Genomic DNA, 14,824 nt, shown 5'->3' on the forward strand with positions numbered 1-14,824 from the left:
TCTCCCAGTGTCGACACAGCTGATCCTCACAGCCAGTTGGCCTGGAGGTCAATTCCTCCCAGTGATACCAACAACAGTCAAGACTTAACTACAACAAGGCTGTACACACAGTCCACAAAGGGGTGCACAAGAGTATCCACCTCAGGTAACAGGGGAGGCTGAGCCACTGGGCCCTAGAGGACACCTACCACACAAAGCTACTCTACCAACTCAGGGAAGTAGCGAAGATGCGGAGACAAAAAGAAACAGATCACAAACGAAAGAAATGGAGGAAAACAAACGATTGGATATAGAGTTCAAAACCATGGTTAGAAGGTTTTTCAAGAATTTCCTAGAAAAGGCTGATAAATTTAGCGAGACCCTCGAGGATATGAAAAAGGACCAACTAGAAATTAAACATACACTCACTGAAATAAAAAATATTATACAGAGACCTAACAGCAACTAGAGGAATGCAAGAATCAAGTCAAAGATTTGAAATACAAAGAAGCAAAAAATACTCAACCGGGAAAGCAAAACGAATCCAAAAATTTGAAGATAGTGTAAGGAGCCTCTGGGACAACTTCAAGTGTACCAACATCAGAATTATGGGGGTGCCAAAAGAAGAGAGAGAGCAAGATACTGAAAACCTATTTGAAGAAATAATGACCGAAAATTTCCCCTACCTGGTGAAAGAAATAGACTTACAAGTCCAGGAAGTGCATAGAACCCCAAACAAAAGGAATCCAAAGAGGACCACACCAAGACACATCATAATTAAAATGCCAAGAGCAAAAGACAAAGAGAGAATATTAAAAGCAGCAAGAGAAAAACAGTTAGTTACCTACAAGGGAGCACCCATACGACTGTCAGCTGATTTCTCAACAGAAACTATGCAGGCCAGGCGGGAGTGGCAAGAAATATTCAAAGTGATGAATAGCAAGAACCTACAACCAAGATTACTCTACCCAGCAAAGCTATCATTCAGAATGGAAGGTCAGATAAAGAGCTTCACAGATAAGAAAAAGCTAAAGGAGTTCATCACCACCAAACCAGTATTATATGAAATGCTGAAACGTATTCTTTAAGAAGAGGAAGAAGAAGAAAAAGGTAAAGATAAAAGTTATGCACAACAAGTACATATATTTCAACAAGTGAATCTAAAAATCAAGTGAATAAAAAATCTGATGAATAGAATAAACTGGTGAATATAATAGAATCAGGGGCATAGAATGGGAGTGGACTGACAATTCTCAGAGGGAAAGGGGTGTGGGGGGTGCGGGAAGAGACTGGACAAAAATTGTACACCTATGGATGAGGACAGTGCGGGGGAAGGTAAGGGCAGAGGGTGGGGTGGGAACCGGGTGGAGGGGGGCCATGGAGGGGAAAAAGGGGAACAATTGTAATAATCTGAACAATAAAGATTTATTAAATTATAAAAAAAGAAACTCTGCCAAATATAAAAGAAGAAAAAAGAAAAAAAGAAAGGCATTGGTGGTCAGAGGAGCCTGGCTAAAGAAACCAAGTTCTCTTTTTCTCAGGACCCCTTGCTTTTTATTAACACAAATTGTCCTAAGGCAAGGTGGAGATATACACTTCAAAGGGTAGGGTTTCATCTACAGAGTCCATTGTCAGAATGGGGAATAGCCTATGGCTGTTCAGGTGTTTGTCCAGTAGGAGGCAATAACATGTAGATTAAGATGCCCTGAGCTGTCTTGCAGCAAACAATCAATTTAATGCATCCTTTTCAGGTTTGGTGAAATGCCTTTAGCCATTTCCAACAGGCAATAACATGTGTGACTCAGCCCTTGTTGAGTCCCCAAGTTCCATCAACCTTTTGATGAAACTCTTGCAATTATGACATGCTGGAACTGGCTTCCGGCATATGCCCTTGACCAGAATCAAATCTGGGAACCTTCAGTCCTCAGGCTGATGCTCTGTCCACTGAGCCAAACCGGCTAGGGCTTAATTATTATTTTTTATATGAATTTTAGAGTCAGCTTGTCTAACTCCAGAAAATAATCTGTTACTTTTATTTGCATTGCATGAAATTTATAAATCCTAAATGCTGTGGTCCATGAAGATAATTACCCTCTAGCATATTCCTTTATTCCCTCATATCCCTTGACCATTTTTTGGTGTGTTGACATTGCTTGGCAAAAGTCCAGCTCTGGTTAATGCCAGCCCTTGGACTACCATGTGCCTGTGTAGCTGAATGTGGCTGGAGAAAACATCCACCATGTTGACTGATCTCTTTTTTGTTCATGACATTGACCTGCATTGGGCCCAGAAATTGTGAAAAATTGACCTGTTCATTCATTCTTCTATTCTCCTATGTGACTGTTCTCTCTGCTGAGCCTCCATCCTTACCTTAGCTATTGACCTTATGTCACATTGAAGCACTCAGAAGAGAACTCCACTCTATCTGCCAGCATCTGCACCAGGCCCTGGCTTTCCTTCTTGTCACACCAAATTCCTTGTGCTGGTACCTATTCTCCTTGTGCTGGCCATCCTCTTCTTCTCCTAAGTTATTTTCCTTCTCTCCTGGACCATTCCCACCAGCTTGCAAGCATGTTGTTAGGTCTCCCATCTCAGAGACAGTCTTCGTTATCCCCCCTTCCAGTTACCGCCCCATTTCTCTCTTTCACATTACTAAAGACTCTCTAAAAGAGAGTTTGTATTCACTGTCTGTTTCTAATTCCCTTCCTCTTATTCTCTCCTAAATGCACTGCAGTCAGCCTTTGTCCTCGCCCCACTACCATAACTGTCCTTGGTGAGGGCTCCATGTCCTCCACTTTACTAAATCCGTTCTCATCCTTAGTTCAACTGCATGGCCTTTTCTTTTTTCTTTTTTTCTTTTTAAAATTATTTTATTGATTTTCTACAGAGAGGAAGGGAGAGGGACAGAGAGCCAGAAACATCGATGAGAGAGAAACATCGATCAGCCGCCTCCTGCACACCTCCCACTGGGGGTGTGCCCGCAACCAAGGTACATGCCCTTGACCGGAATCGAACCTGGGACCTTTCAGTCCGCAGGCTGACGCTCTTTCCACTGAGCCAAACCGGTCAGGGCTGCATGGCCTTTTCAAAGTTAAAAAAGTGAGCTTTCCTTGATAGCCAAGTAAGTATTTCATTTTTATTTTATTTTTCAATTATAATTGACATACAATATAATATTAGTTTCAGGTGTACAACATAGTGATTAGACATTTATATAACCTACAAAGCAATCACCTTGGTAAGTCTAGTATCCAAATGACAACATGCATAGTTACTACAATATTACTGTCATTTTTTTTTCTTGTAATGAGTTATTTTTTATTTTTTTATTTGTTGTCTAAAGTTTTATATATGTCTCCTTTTTCCTCGATTGACACCCTCCCCCCCAGTCATTCCCACCCCGGGCCAGCCCCCACCGCCCCAGCGTCTGTGTTCATTGGTTACGTTAATATGCATGCATACAAGTCCTTTGGTTGCTCTCTAACCACCCCCTCCCCTGCCATTTGTCTCTGGATCTATTCTTGTTCATCAAATTATGTTGATCATTATATCCCACATATGAGTGAGATCATGTGATATTTATCTTTCTCGGACTGGCTTATTTTGCTTAGCATAATGCTCTCCAGTTCCATCCATGCTATTGCAAATGGTAAAAGTTCCTTCTTTTTTATAGCGGCATAGTATTCCATTGTGTAGATGTACCACAGTTTTTTAATCCACTCATTTGCTGATGGGCACTAAGGTTGTTTCCAAATCTTAGCTATTGTAAATTGTGCTGCTATGAACATAGTGGTGCATATATCCTTTCTGATTGGTGTTTCTGGTTTCTTGGAATATATTCCTAGAAGTGGGATTACTGGGTCAAATGGGAGTTCCATTTTTAGTTTTTTGAGGAAACTCCATACTGTTCTCCACAGTGGCTGCACCAGTCTTCATTCCCACCAGCAGTGCACAAGGGTTCCTTTTTCTCCACATCCTTGCCAGCACTTGTCCTTTGTTGATGCTAGTCATTCTGACAGGTGTGAGATGGTATCTCATTGTTGTTTTGATTTGCATCTCTCGGATGATTAGTGACTTTGAGCATGTTTTCATATGTCTCACGGCCTTCTGTATGTCCTCTTTCGAAAAGTGTCTGCTTAGGTCCTTTGCCAATTTTTTGATTGGATTGTTTATCTTCCTTTTGTTAAGTTGTATGAGTTCTCTGTAAATTTTGGAGATTAAACCCTTATCTGAAATAGCATTGGCAAATATGTTCTCCCATGCAATGGGCTGTCTTGTTTTGTTGATGGTTTCTTTTGCTGTGCAGAAGCTTTTTATTTTGATGTAGTCCCATTTGTTTATTTTCTCCTTAGTCTCCATTGCCCTAGGAGCTGTGTTGGTAAAGATATTGTTACAACATATGTCTGCTATTTTGCTGCCTATGGAGTCTTATAGGATTTTTATGGTTTCCCGTCTTACGTTTACATCCTTTAGCCATTTTGAGTTTATTTTTGTGTATGGTATAAGTTGGTGGTCTAGTTTCATTTTTTTGCATGTATCTGACAAATTTCCCAGCACCATTTATTGAAGATACTGTCTTGACTCCATTGTATGTTCTTGCCTCCTTTGTCAAATACTAATTGAGCATAATGGCTTGGGTCTATTTTCTGGGTTCTCTGTTCTGTTCCATTGGTCTATATGTCTGTTCTTGTGCCAGTACCAGGCAGTTTTGAGAATCGTGGCTTGGTAATATAGCTTGATATCTGGTATTGTGATCCCTCCAACTTTGTTCTTCTTTCTCAGGATTGCTGTGGCTATTCGGGGTGTTTTTTTTTTTTTTATTACAGATGAATTTTTGGAGAGTTTGTTCTACATCTTTGAAATATGCCGTTGATATTTTAATGGGGATTGCATTGAATCTGTAGATTTCTTTGGGTAGTATGGACATTTTAATGATGTTGATTCTACCAAATCCATGAACATGGTATGTTCTTCCATTTGTTTATGTCTTACTCTATCTCTTTTTTCAATGTCCTGTAAAAAAATATTTTTATTGACTTCAGAGAGGAAGGGAGAGGGAGAGAGATAGAAACATCAATGATGAAGAGAATCATTGATCAGCTGCCTCCTGCACGCCCCTACTGGGGACCAAGCCTGCAACCTGAGCATGTGCCCTGACCAGGAATCAAACCCAGGATCCTTCAGTCTGCAGGCTGACCCTCTATCCACTGAGCCAACTGGCTAGGGCACAATATTACTGTAATTTTTAAACAGGAAGGGAAGTTGACTTTCTCTAGTGTTATTTTCTCTAAGTATTAACCTAGTGAATACATTTCCTAATCATGAGTTATGCTAATTCAGCCTTCACCGATTACCACATAGTGTTCTTTTAATGTATAACTACAAGAATATTCCAAGTGTTCCTGTAGAATTTTTGCATCTGAATTCAAAGGAAAATTTGGCCTATACTTTTTTATTTTATTTATTTTTTTTAAAATATATTTTATTGATTTTTCACAGAGAGGAAGGGAGAGGAACAGAGAGTTAGAAACATCGATGAGAGAGGAACATTGATCAGCTGCCTCCTGCACACTCCCCACTGGGGATGTGCCCGCAACCAAGGTACATGCCCTTGACCGGAATCGAACCCGGGACCCTTGAGTCCGCAGGCCGATGCTCTATCCACTGAGCCAAACCGGTTAGGGCTGGCCTATACTTTTTTAAATATTCATGTTCTATTTTAGTAATCCTCTATAATAAAGAGGTAATATGCAAATTGACCCTCACGCCCTTGCACAAGATGGCTGCCCCCATGTGGTCAAAGATGGCCACCACAAGATGGCTGGCAGGGGAGGGTAGTTGTGGGCGAGCAGGGGAGGGCAGTTAGGGGTGACCAGGCTGGCAGGGGAGGGCAGTTGCGGGGGACCAGGCCTGCAGGGGAGGGCAGTTGGGGGTGACCAGGCCAGCAGGGGAGGGCAGTTGGGCATTACCGGGCCAGCAGGGGAGGGCAGTTGGGGCGATCAGGCCGTCAGGGGAGCAGTTAGGCATCGATCAGGCTGGCAGGGGAGTGGTTAGGGGGTGATTAGGCTGGCAGGCAGGCGAACGGTTGGGAGCCAGCAGTCCCGGATTGTGAGAGGGATGTCCGACTGCTGGTTTAGGCCTGATCCCACAGAGATCGGGCCTAAACCGGCAGTCAGACATCCCCTGATGGGTCCCAGATTGGAGAGGGTACAGGCTGGGCTGAGGGACCCCCCCACTCCCCGTGCACGAATTTTATGCACCGGGCCTCTAGTAGAGTAATAATAGCCTTACAGAATAAAGTGGAAAACTTTTAATTGTTTTTTATGGTCTGGACTAATTTAAATACACGAGTTACCTATTTCAATAGAACATATCAGTACAGCTCTTTGGGTGGCCTTTCTTGGTCATGGTGCTGGTCAGGTTTTCCAGCACCATCAGGTGTCTGCAGGGGTGCTCTGGGTGGCACTTGGAGGGGCTATTAAGGCTGTTCCAATGGGCATTCCGGGCTGGGTCTCAGAGGGGCTACTGTGGCTGTTCCAATGGGCTCTCCGGGCTGGTTCTCAGAGGGGCTACTATGGCTGCTCCAGTGGGCACTCTGGGCTGGTTCTTGGAGGGGCTACTATAGCTGTCAGGTGCAGAGTGCTCCAGGCTGGTTCTCAGAGGGGCTACTACGGCTGTTGATTGTTCAACATTTTAGTTGTAATTACATTTTGAGGCTGGGAGGAGGTGAGTAAAAATTCCAGCTGCTCTGCCACCATCTTCTATCACCCCACCTTTGAAGTTGCTCCTGCTGTCTGTCTTATGTCCCCAGAGGCTCTGAACTAGGTCATAACCCTGCTGGAGAAGTACCTCCAAGGTCACTGTACTCTCAAAGTGAAGACTTATTCCCTAGTCTGTGTCCCAAATTGTGTCCAAGAACATTGCCCAGCTCAGCACCCCAGAGGCTCTGCAAGGTTAAGTGATGACATAATATACTCCACTAATCGATATATATAAAACCTTAATATGCAAATATACGGAACAGCTGAACAACCGAACAACCAAACAACGAGTCACTATGATGTGCGCTGACCACCAGGGGGCATGCGCGGAACATGGCAGGCATTGGCAGCAGGTGGCAGAGCATGGAACATGGCGGGCGTTGGCCGCGGTAGGATGGTGGAGCAGGTGAGCAGGGGTGCCAGACCAAGGCGGGGTGCCAGTTGCTGTCTTTGGGGCGAGCCTCTGGTGGTTACTGAAAATTCTTTGCTCCCGTGCATTGCGGTCCTGCCGGGTGCTCACACCCCTATCGCTCCTCAGGGCTTTTCCACCTCCCTCTGCTCCTGAGGGGGGATTGGGGCAGCAGCCACCGCTTGCACCGGGGACCGGGGGACACGGTGGGAGGGGCTGGGCCAGGGCGTGGAGGATGGGCTGAGACCTGCCTCTGTGCCCACTGCAGCCTCGCGGCCCACAGTTCCTTTCAGGGTGCATGAATTTGTGCACTGGGCCTCTAGTAAAATACATAAGAAACTCATAATAAAATGCCATCAGCTTGGAGATGCATGGAGTTTGAATGTAAACCCTCTTCTATTAGCACAGTTCCAGGGAAAAATTATAGGTCAAGTTTAAATTCTATATCATATTCAAGTAAAGAGGCATTCAAGTCCAAAGAATTAAAGTCTGAAATCAAATCTTGATGAGTTCAGAAATTGCCCTTCTTGGTTTCTTATTCTGCTGCTCTTGGGAAAGGGGTGTCCATGCCCGATGGAGTTAGCTGTGTCCCGGCTGTTTCACACAGGAGTTCATGTAGGTCCTTTGGGACCTCAGACACTGTATTGTCCCTGCACATGCTCACTTGCACCTCAGTGAGGGGACCAGATAGCCTCTGGTGCAGTTATCTCAGGCAGAACGACGGCAAGGACAGAGCCAAGACATCTGAGCAAAGCTGGCAGTCAGAGAAAACCATGCCTTGAGCCTCTTTGTTGTGCATAAAGGGATGCACCAAATCCATGCTCAGAATTTCTGCTCACATGAGAACTTAACTTCATTACCATGTTAATGTTCATTTTCCCTCTCTGGTTGGGAAGTAGGTGGCCCCATTTGGTGACAGGTGCCCTCACTCTTCTGTGAGTAGGCACTCTCTGTCTTCGGTTTATCCCCTGGTGCTTCTGGCCACAGAGTCCCATGCCTGAGATGCTTGCTGCCCAGAGGATGCATCTCCCTTGAGAGGACTGAACTGGACCGCTGCAGAGCCAAGCAGAGACCACCCATAAGGGTGATGAGTCTGGGACGAAGCCACAAGGGTCCTGGGATCACCTTTCCAGTTTCCTCCATGGCTCTGAATGTGGATGGAATTGGACAGTGGTTCTAATGCTGCCCACCTGGGCCTGGCCTTCGCTCTCTGAGAAATTTGGCTGTTAGGGGTCTAAAGGGCTTAAAGTATACCTTTTATCCAATGACTGAATATTTCCCCAGCCAAGTCACTTAGAAAATGCCATTACTTGGGCTGCTGGTCTCTGCTGATTCCCAGAGCCCTTGCCTCTGCTTCTAAGGCCCCCTGGAGCTGTGTCGGCTGCTGTTTTGGACTCAACCCAGTGGTGGCACCCTGCATTGGCTCAGCCTTCAAGGAGCACTCTGCCTCTGTTGAGGCAGCTCTGTGCTTATCAGACTTAAGGGATCCAGGCATAATGCAGGCCTGTGTGTGTAGACCAAACTCCTCCAGCTGCATGTCCCTCACCTCACCATATGCTTATTTTGAGGCCCCAAGTTCCACATATTTGCTTGATTTCTTGGTTACCAGCCTGTACACCGATGTTGGGGTCTATTAGTAACACTGTCTTCTCGCCTGCCCAGGCTCTGGATATGTTGAAAGTAGAACAAAGGGGAAGCCTTGGTGGCAGAGGGAGCCGCTTTGGGGTGTGCTCAGATGGGCTGGCCTGAGGCTCAGTGTCCAGTACTGGTGTCCAGGTATGATTCCCAAAGATAGGTGAGCCCCAACCTGGTCACAGCCGTGCAGGGCAGGCTCTGGAGATCGAGAACATGGCCCTTTTTTCTCCCAATTTTTCTCCAGTGGCATGCTTTTTCAGTGCGCTTTTTGTCCCCCCCTTCTTTTATTTGCCCATCTACTACCATGGACAGTAGTAGGAGTGATGGTCTTGTACTGTCCTGGCTATACCCCTCCCAAGATGACTGTCCTATCATCCCAGATCAAACTGGGCATGAGAGTCAGGGCAGGGCTTCTGAGGGTGGTCACTGTTCAAAGCATTGTTCAAAGTGATGGGACATCAGCCTTTGTAAGTAAAAGGGGTGCCCTGGCTTGGGGTCGGGGCCTTGGGCAGCTGTGCTGGAGACCAGGACACAGCAGGTTTGGCTCCAGTAGGGTCTCCTGCTCGGAAGGTGGCACAAACGTATCTGACATGTGCTCCTCCCCCAGCTCTGCACTCAACCCCAGGACTTGTAGTTGTAGAACAACTTGATTATGTCACATGAGAACCCAGAGGTAGTTTTGTAGCTATGAATGTCTTCTAAGATTATTTTAAACAAATATTTTTATTTTCCCTGGCCAATATAATTTTTCTTGGGGGTTTTACTCTTCGATCTGGACTGGAAAAAATGTTACCATTTTAAGACCTCTTAAAACCTGTCTTTAGATTTATTGTCTGTACAAATGGAGATTCGGATAATAGCTCTGTTCTTAATGGAAGAGAAACAGGAAAAGAAAATAAATTTCTTGCTTTGGAATGATAAACACAGTGAAGCATATGCCATATATCCTGGCAACAGGAATTCAAGGTCGGAAATAATTCCTTTCCTCCTGAGTCTGCGTCAGCTTCCCTGAGGAGTGCAGAGGCTGAAATTTGCTACTAATTGTAGCCATAATTTTAGCATGCAATTAAACACATGTTTCCTTCCCAGCTGATGTCTTTTTAGCTCTCTGACATGGCTAAAACAAAAGCTCTGTAGATTTGAACGGCCATTTTAACCCACTAGGAGGTAGGAACAGTAATCCTGCCTATAGCAATGGAGAACAGCATGGGTGCTTTTAATACAGTTTTCAGTATTTCTGAAGAAGCCAACAGTTGCCATGTCCATTTTCCTAAGGCCCTTCATGAGGTTAAGGATCGTTTGAGAGAGTGATACTAGGTGGGGAGGAATCAGAGGTGGAGACTGCAGTTGTGGTGGTGGTAGCAGAGGCTCATAGAGGCCACCTCACGCTATGGCGGGTCTGGTGTCTGAGGGACCCCTAGGACCCGAGAGCAGAGCTCTCCAGGCTTCAGGATGACCCGCCCTGGGTTGGTGTTATCATTCACTGCTTTTCTCTTCCTTGGCCTTTCCAAGAGGGTCATTGGCACTGTAAAGGATGCTCCCTATGAAACAAGGGCTCCCTGCCCAGAGAGTATGGTAACTAACAGAGCAAAGAAACGAAATAGGTTTTTCTACTTAAGGGTGTCTTAAGAGCCTGTCACATGCTGCTGTACCTAGAAGGAAGAGTTCAACAAGCGTGGTTTTGAGAAGTATATGACCATGGCTGGCTGGCTGGCTTGCTTACTTGCTTTATTTATTTATTTATTTTTTATTTGAGAGAGGAAGGGAGAGGGAGAGAGAGATAGAAACATCAATGATGAGAGAGAATCATTGATTGGCTGCCTCCTGCACGCCCCCCACTGGGGATTGATCCCGCAACCCAGGCATGTGCCCTTGACTGGAATCGAACCTGGGACTTTTAAGTTCGCAGGCTGACGCTCTATCCACTAAGCCAAACCAGCCAGGGCATGACCATGGCATTCTTTATTCAAGGAACACCATTCTTTATTCAAGGAACACCCAACTGGCAGGCCGCAGTTGGGGAAGTGTCACTTTGGTTGTATGGAGCCTCTTGAGCGTGACTTTTCATAATAAAGGCAAACACTGATTTTGCACACTTCATGTCCTAGCCTCAGTCCCAAGCATTTCCATGCATGGTCTCACTGACATTTGCTCTTGTTAACTATCCCTGTGATGCAGGCGAGAAACTTATCTATTGAGAGGCCAAGCAACTTGCTCAAGGAACTGGGCCTGTTCTATTTTCCAGCCTGAGTCTTGGTTGACCTTTAAGTGTTGGACCCTGTAGGCTCATCTGAGAAACCTTTCTGATTCCCTTCCTATCCCCCAAGACAGGGACTCTGACCCTTCCCTGGTCTCAGGGCTAGAACCTCTCATGGTTTGCATGCAGTACTACGTCACCATCATGATGTGCCCATTTGTTCTTCACACCAGACCACAGGGTTCATGAGTGTCAGGCTGCCTGTGCCTTTGAGCTGGGTCTTCAATCTCTAGCACAGGGGCTGGCACAGTTGCTGTGAGTGAAAAGTAGTGAGTGATTCTTAAACGTGGACTTGATCTCATACACTCCCTTTGCTCTGTAATGGTGGGTGGGATCAAGAGTTCTTGGCGGTTCTCGGTTTCTGAGGACTCACTAACTTTACTCTTTGGACCCAACTTTTTTCTTAATTTTGGATTTATCAGAGGTGGTATGCAAGTAACCCTCCCTACATGTCAAAAACAGTGTGTTCCCTACTCTAAGAATCATCAGCAGTGTTTAGGCCCAGCGCTTAACAGAGGTCCTTGGATGGATGGAGTTGACGTTCTGATCATTCTATGACAACATCTCTCAAAGCGTATTCTTGGTTTTCTTTTTTTTTTTTTAATATATTTTATTGATTTATTACAGAGAGGAACGGAGAGGGATAGAGAGTTAGAAACATCGATGAGAGAGAAACATCGATCAGCTGCCTCCGGCACACCTCCCACTGGGGATGTGCCCGCAACCAAGGTACATGCCCTTGACCGGAATCGAACCCGGGACCTTTCAGTCCGCAGGCCGACGCTCTATCCACTGAGCCAAACCGGTTTCGGCTTGGTTTTCTTTATAAATGTAAGTCAGCCTTTGGGGATTAATCAGACACAGTTGAATGGGTTTGGGTGTTAAAACAGAAAATTGGGAATAGAACACACAGAGGTGCTCTTTTTGGGGCAGCCTGTGGCCAGTTTGCATTTTCTGGAAACAGGATCATTCTGCTGCCTCAGTGGGGTAAGGAGGGAACATAGGGCAGGGGAAGATGGGTGCCCCCAGCTCTGGGCAGTTCCATCCTGTGAGCAGTGAGGCGTCTCCTCAGTTCTCTGCCCCGAGAAGCTGTCTGTAGGTTGACTGGCCTTTTGACCCCACAGTGAGGGAGCAGGACCTTCTTTCTACCTTACACCGTGGGCCTGTGGACCATTTACAGGGATGTTTATGAGATTGTTTTGAGGGATCCTCCTAAGCTGTCTTTTCCTTTATATTTAAATTGTTTAAAAATTATGAAACATACAGAAAATGGATACCTGTGTACTCACTACCCAGTTGGTCATATTTATTTCAGATATCTCTCAAATTCCACCACCTTCTACCTTCTCTTCAGTATGAATGCTGTTACTATCCTGTATTTGCATTTGTCTTTCCTGCCCATGTTTTTTTGACACATGCACACACACACACACGGATATATACATCCATAAATAATATAACTTGTTTTGATGTTTAAAAGTATCATATAAATGATATAATGATGCATCCTTCTTACAAGTTCCTTTATAAAGATTGTATTATGTTTTTGAGATTTGCCATGTTGATAGATGTGGCTGCCTTACAGTATTCCATTGAGGAATTGAGGTAGTGTCAGATTGGTCCATTTCTTTCTTTTATAAACACTGCCAAAATGAACCTTTGAGTGTTTCCATTTGTTTAAGAGTTTCTTGGGTAGTCTCACCAAAGAATTCCAAGGTTGTAGGCTTCATTCAACTTGAACTTTACTGGGTACAGCACCAAAATGCCCTCCAAGTACTTATACCAGTTTACTCTCCTGCCATTTTTCAGTCCTCTAACCCACATTTCCCCCACCCTTCATGTTACCAGGTCTTTTCATTCTTGCCAAGTCTGTAGGGTGTGTGGTGTGGTACCTCTGCTGTTTAATTTTGTATTTACCTCACCACTGGGGGGTGGACCATTCCTACACCCCAGGCTTCTGATTATACTGAGATAGGTGTGCTTTATTGATGGGTAATCTGGGGTCTCCATCTCTTGTAACTGTTTGAATTGCTCTTTCAGATGGCAAGTTTGGTGCCTACATGCAAGTCCACATTCAGAATGATGGGCCTGTGACCATAGAACTGGAATCTCCAGCTCCTGGCGCTGCTACCTCCGACCCAAAGCAGGTAAATCTGGTGTTGGGATTTGTTCCCTGGGTGCCTGTAACATCTTTTGGCTTCAACTTAGTCCCTGGGGCAGTTCTCAATATGTGGTGGACACACTTCATTGCAGAATTTATTTTAATACATCCCTTCTTATCTGCTCACACCTGCCCCCATAGTGCTGTGGCAGGCAGGGACAGCATTTCTGCCTTGCCTCCTCCTGACTTTGGAATCCAGAGAAAATGCCCTTTACAGAGAGCCCACCCAGTTCTTTCTGTTCTCTGGCGAGGTGCTTTTTCACCCACACGCCACTGGGCGGCAGCAGAGTAGCGGCACAATTCTAGATTGGCAGGTTCGCCCATTCAGAATGGCTACCTGGAGTGGGTTTTATCCCAGGTGTAAGTAGATGTGTCAGCCGAGGTTCTTTGTAAAACCTCATTTTTCTAAAGCAATATCTGACCTGGATTTGCTGCCAACTCTGTAAGCTTTCAGAAAATATTAAAATTAAACTTGAGAAAGGAGCTCTGTTGATCGTCCTTGTAACCCGTGGTTCTCTCATAGATGCTCAACACTTCTAAAGGTTTTAATTAACACAAACACTTAATAGCCTTCCAGACAGGGGAGCGGGCAGGCAGAGGAGTGAGAACGGAATGGACATTCCTGTTCTTGCCTCCCTCCTTGCTAAGAGGCTGGGAAGCAGAATGATACAATAGATGCGGGGAAGCATTATATAAACTTAAAGCTCTATGACCTGTTCAAAGTTATAATTTTCACAGGGAACATAACCTTTCTCTTTTGTTACTGATTCTTGGCTTGACAGAGAAGCAGGAACATGTCTGATGCAGCAGTGCTAGACTTCAGAGGTGATAATTGAGGTCCCTGGAATTACCGATAACATTAAAGAAATCACAAAACATCCACATAAAAATTTAAACTTTTTATACTGAAATAATTTGAGACAGAAAATTGAAAAAGGAGTCAGAGTTCTCATAAACCCTTTACCCAGATTCCCTGAATTTTGCTGTCTTTCATAGTCATAGTACACTGATCAAAACATTGAAATTAATACAATACTCTTAACTACATGACAAACCTTATTTAAATTTCACTAGTTTTCTCCAATGTCCTTTTTCTGTTTCAGGATAATCTCACATTGTATCCAAGTAGTCTTCTCCAGTCTGTGACAATCCCTCTGTCTTTCCTTTCCTTTCTTGGCCTTGACACTTTTCAAGACTACTGGTCTGCTGTATTGAGGCATGTTCCTCAGTTTGGGTTTTCTGCGATTGCATTGAGATTTTGTACTTTGACAGGAATAGCAAATAGCACAGACGTGATCTTGTGCCCTTTTTAGTGTATCATAGGAGGTGCATGATAATTGAATTGTCTTATTACAGGTGATGTGAACCTTGATTCCTTGGTTAAGGTGGATTATGCCAGATTTTTCCACTCTACAATGAATTTCAATCTCTCTCCCTTCGTCTGCCCTCTTTTTTTTTTTTTTTTAATATATTTTATTGATTTTTTACAGAGAGGAAGGAAGAGGGATAGATAGTCAGAAACATCGATGAGAGAGAAACATTGATCAGCTGCCTCTTGCACACCTCCTACTGGGGATGTGCCCGCAACCAAGTTACATGCCCTTGACCGGAATCGAACCTGG

The 14,824-nt window shown here is 44.7% G+C and overlaps 1 protein-coding gene across 2 annotated transcripts in view; it reads left to right on the plus strand.

The window, feature by feature from the left end:
• Positions 1 to 14,824, plus strand: part of DTD1 (D-aminoacyl-tRNA deacylase 1) — a 196,425-nt gene that overhangs the window by 26,182 nt on the left and 155,419 nt on the right. For both annotated transcript variants that reach the window (XM_080684541.1, XM_080684542.1), the window contains exon 4: positions 13,082 to 13,188. In XM_080684541.1, the coding sequence (XP_080540667.1) occupies positions 13,082 to 13,188 (107 nt within the window). The remainder of the gene's footprint in view (positions 1 to 13,081; positions 13,189 to 14,824) is intronic.

This window comes from Plecotus auritus (genome assembly GCF_963455305.1).
Source record: "Plecotus auritus genome assembly, chromosome: 8".
Lineage (NCBI taxonomy): Eukaryota > Metazoa > Chordata > Mammalia > Chiroptera > Vespertilionidae > Plecotus > Plecotus auritus.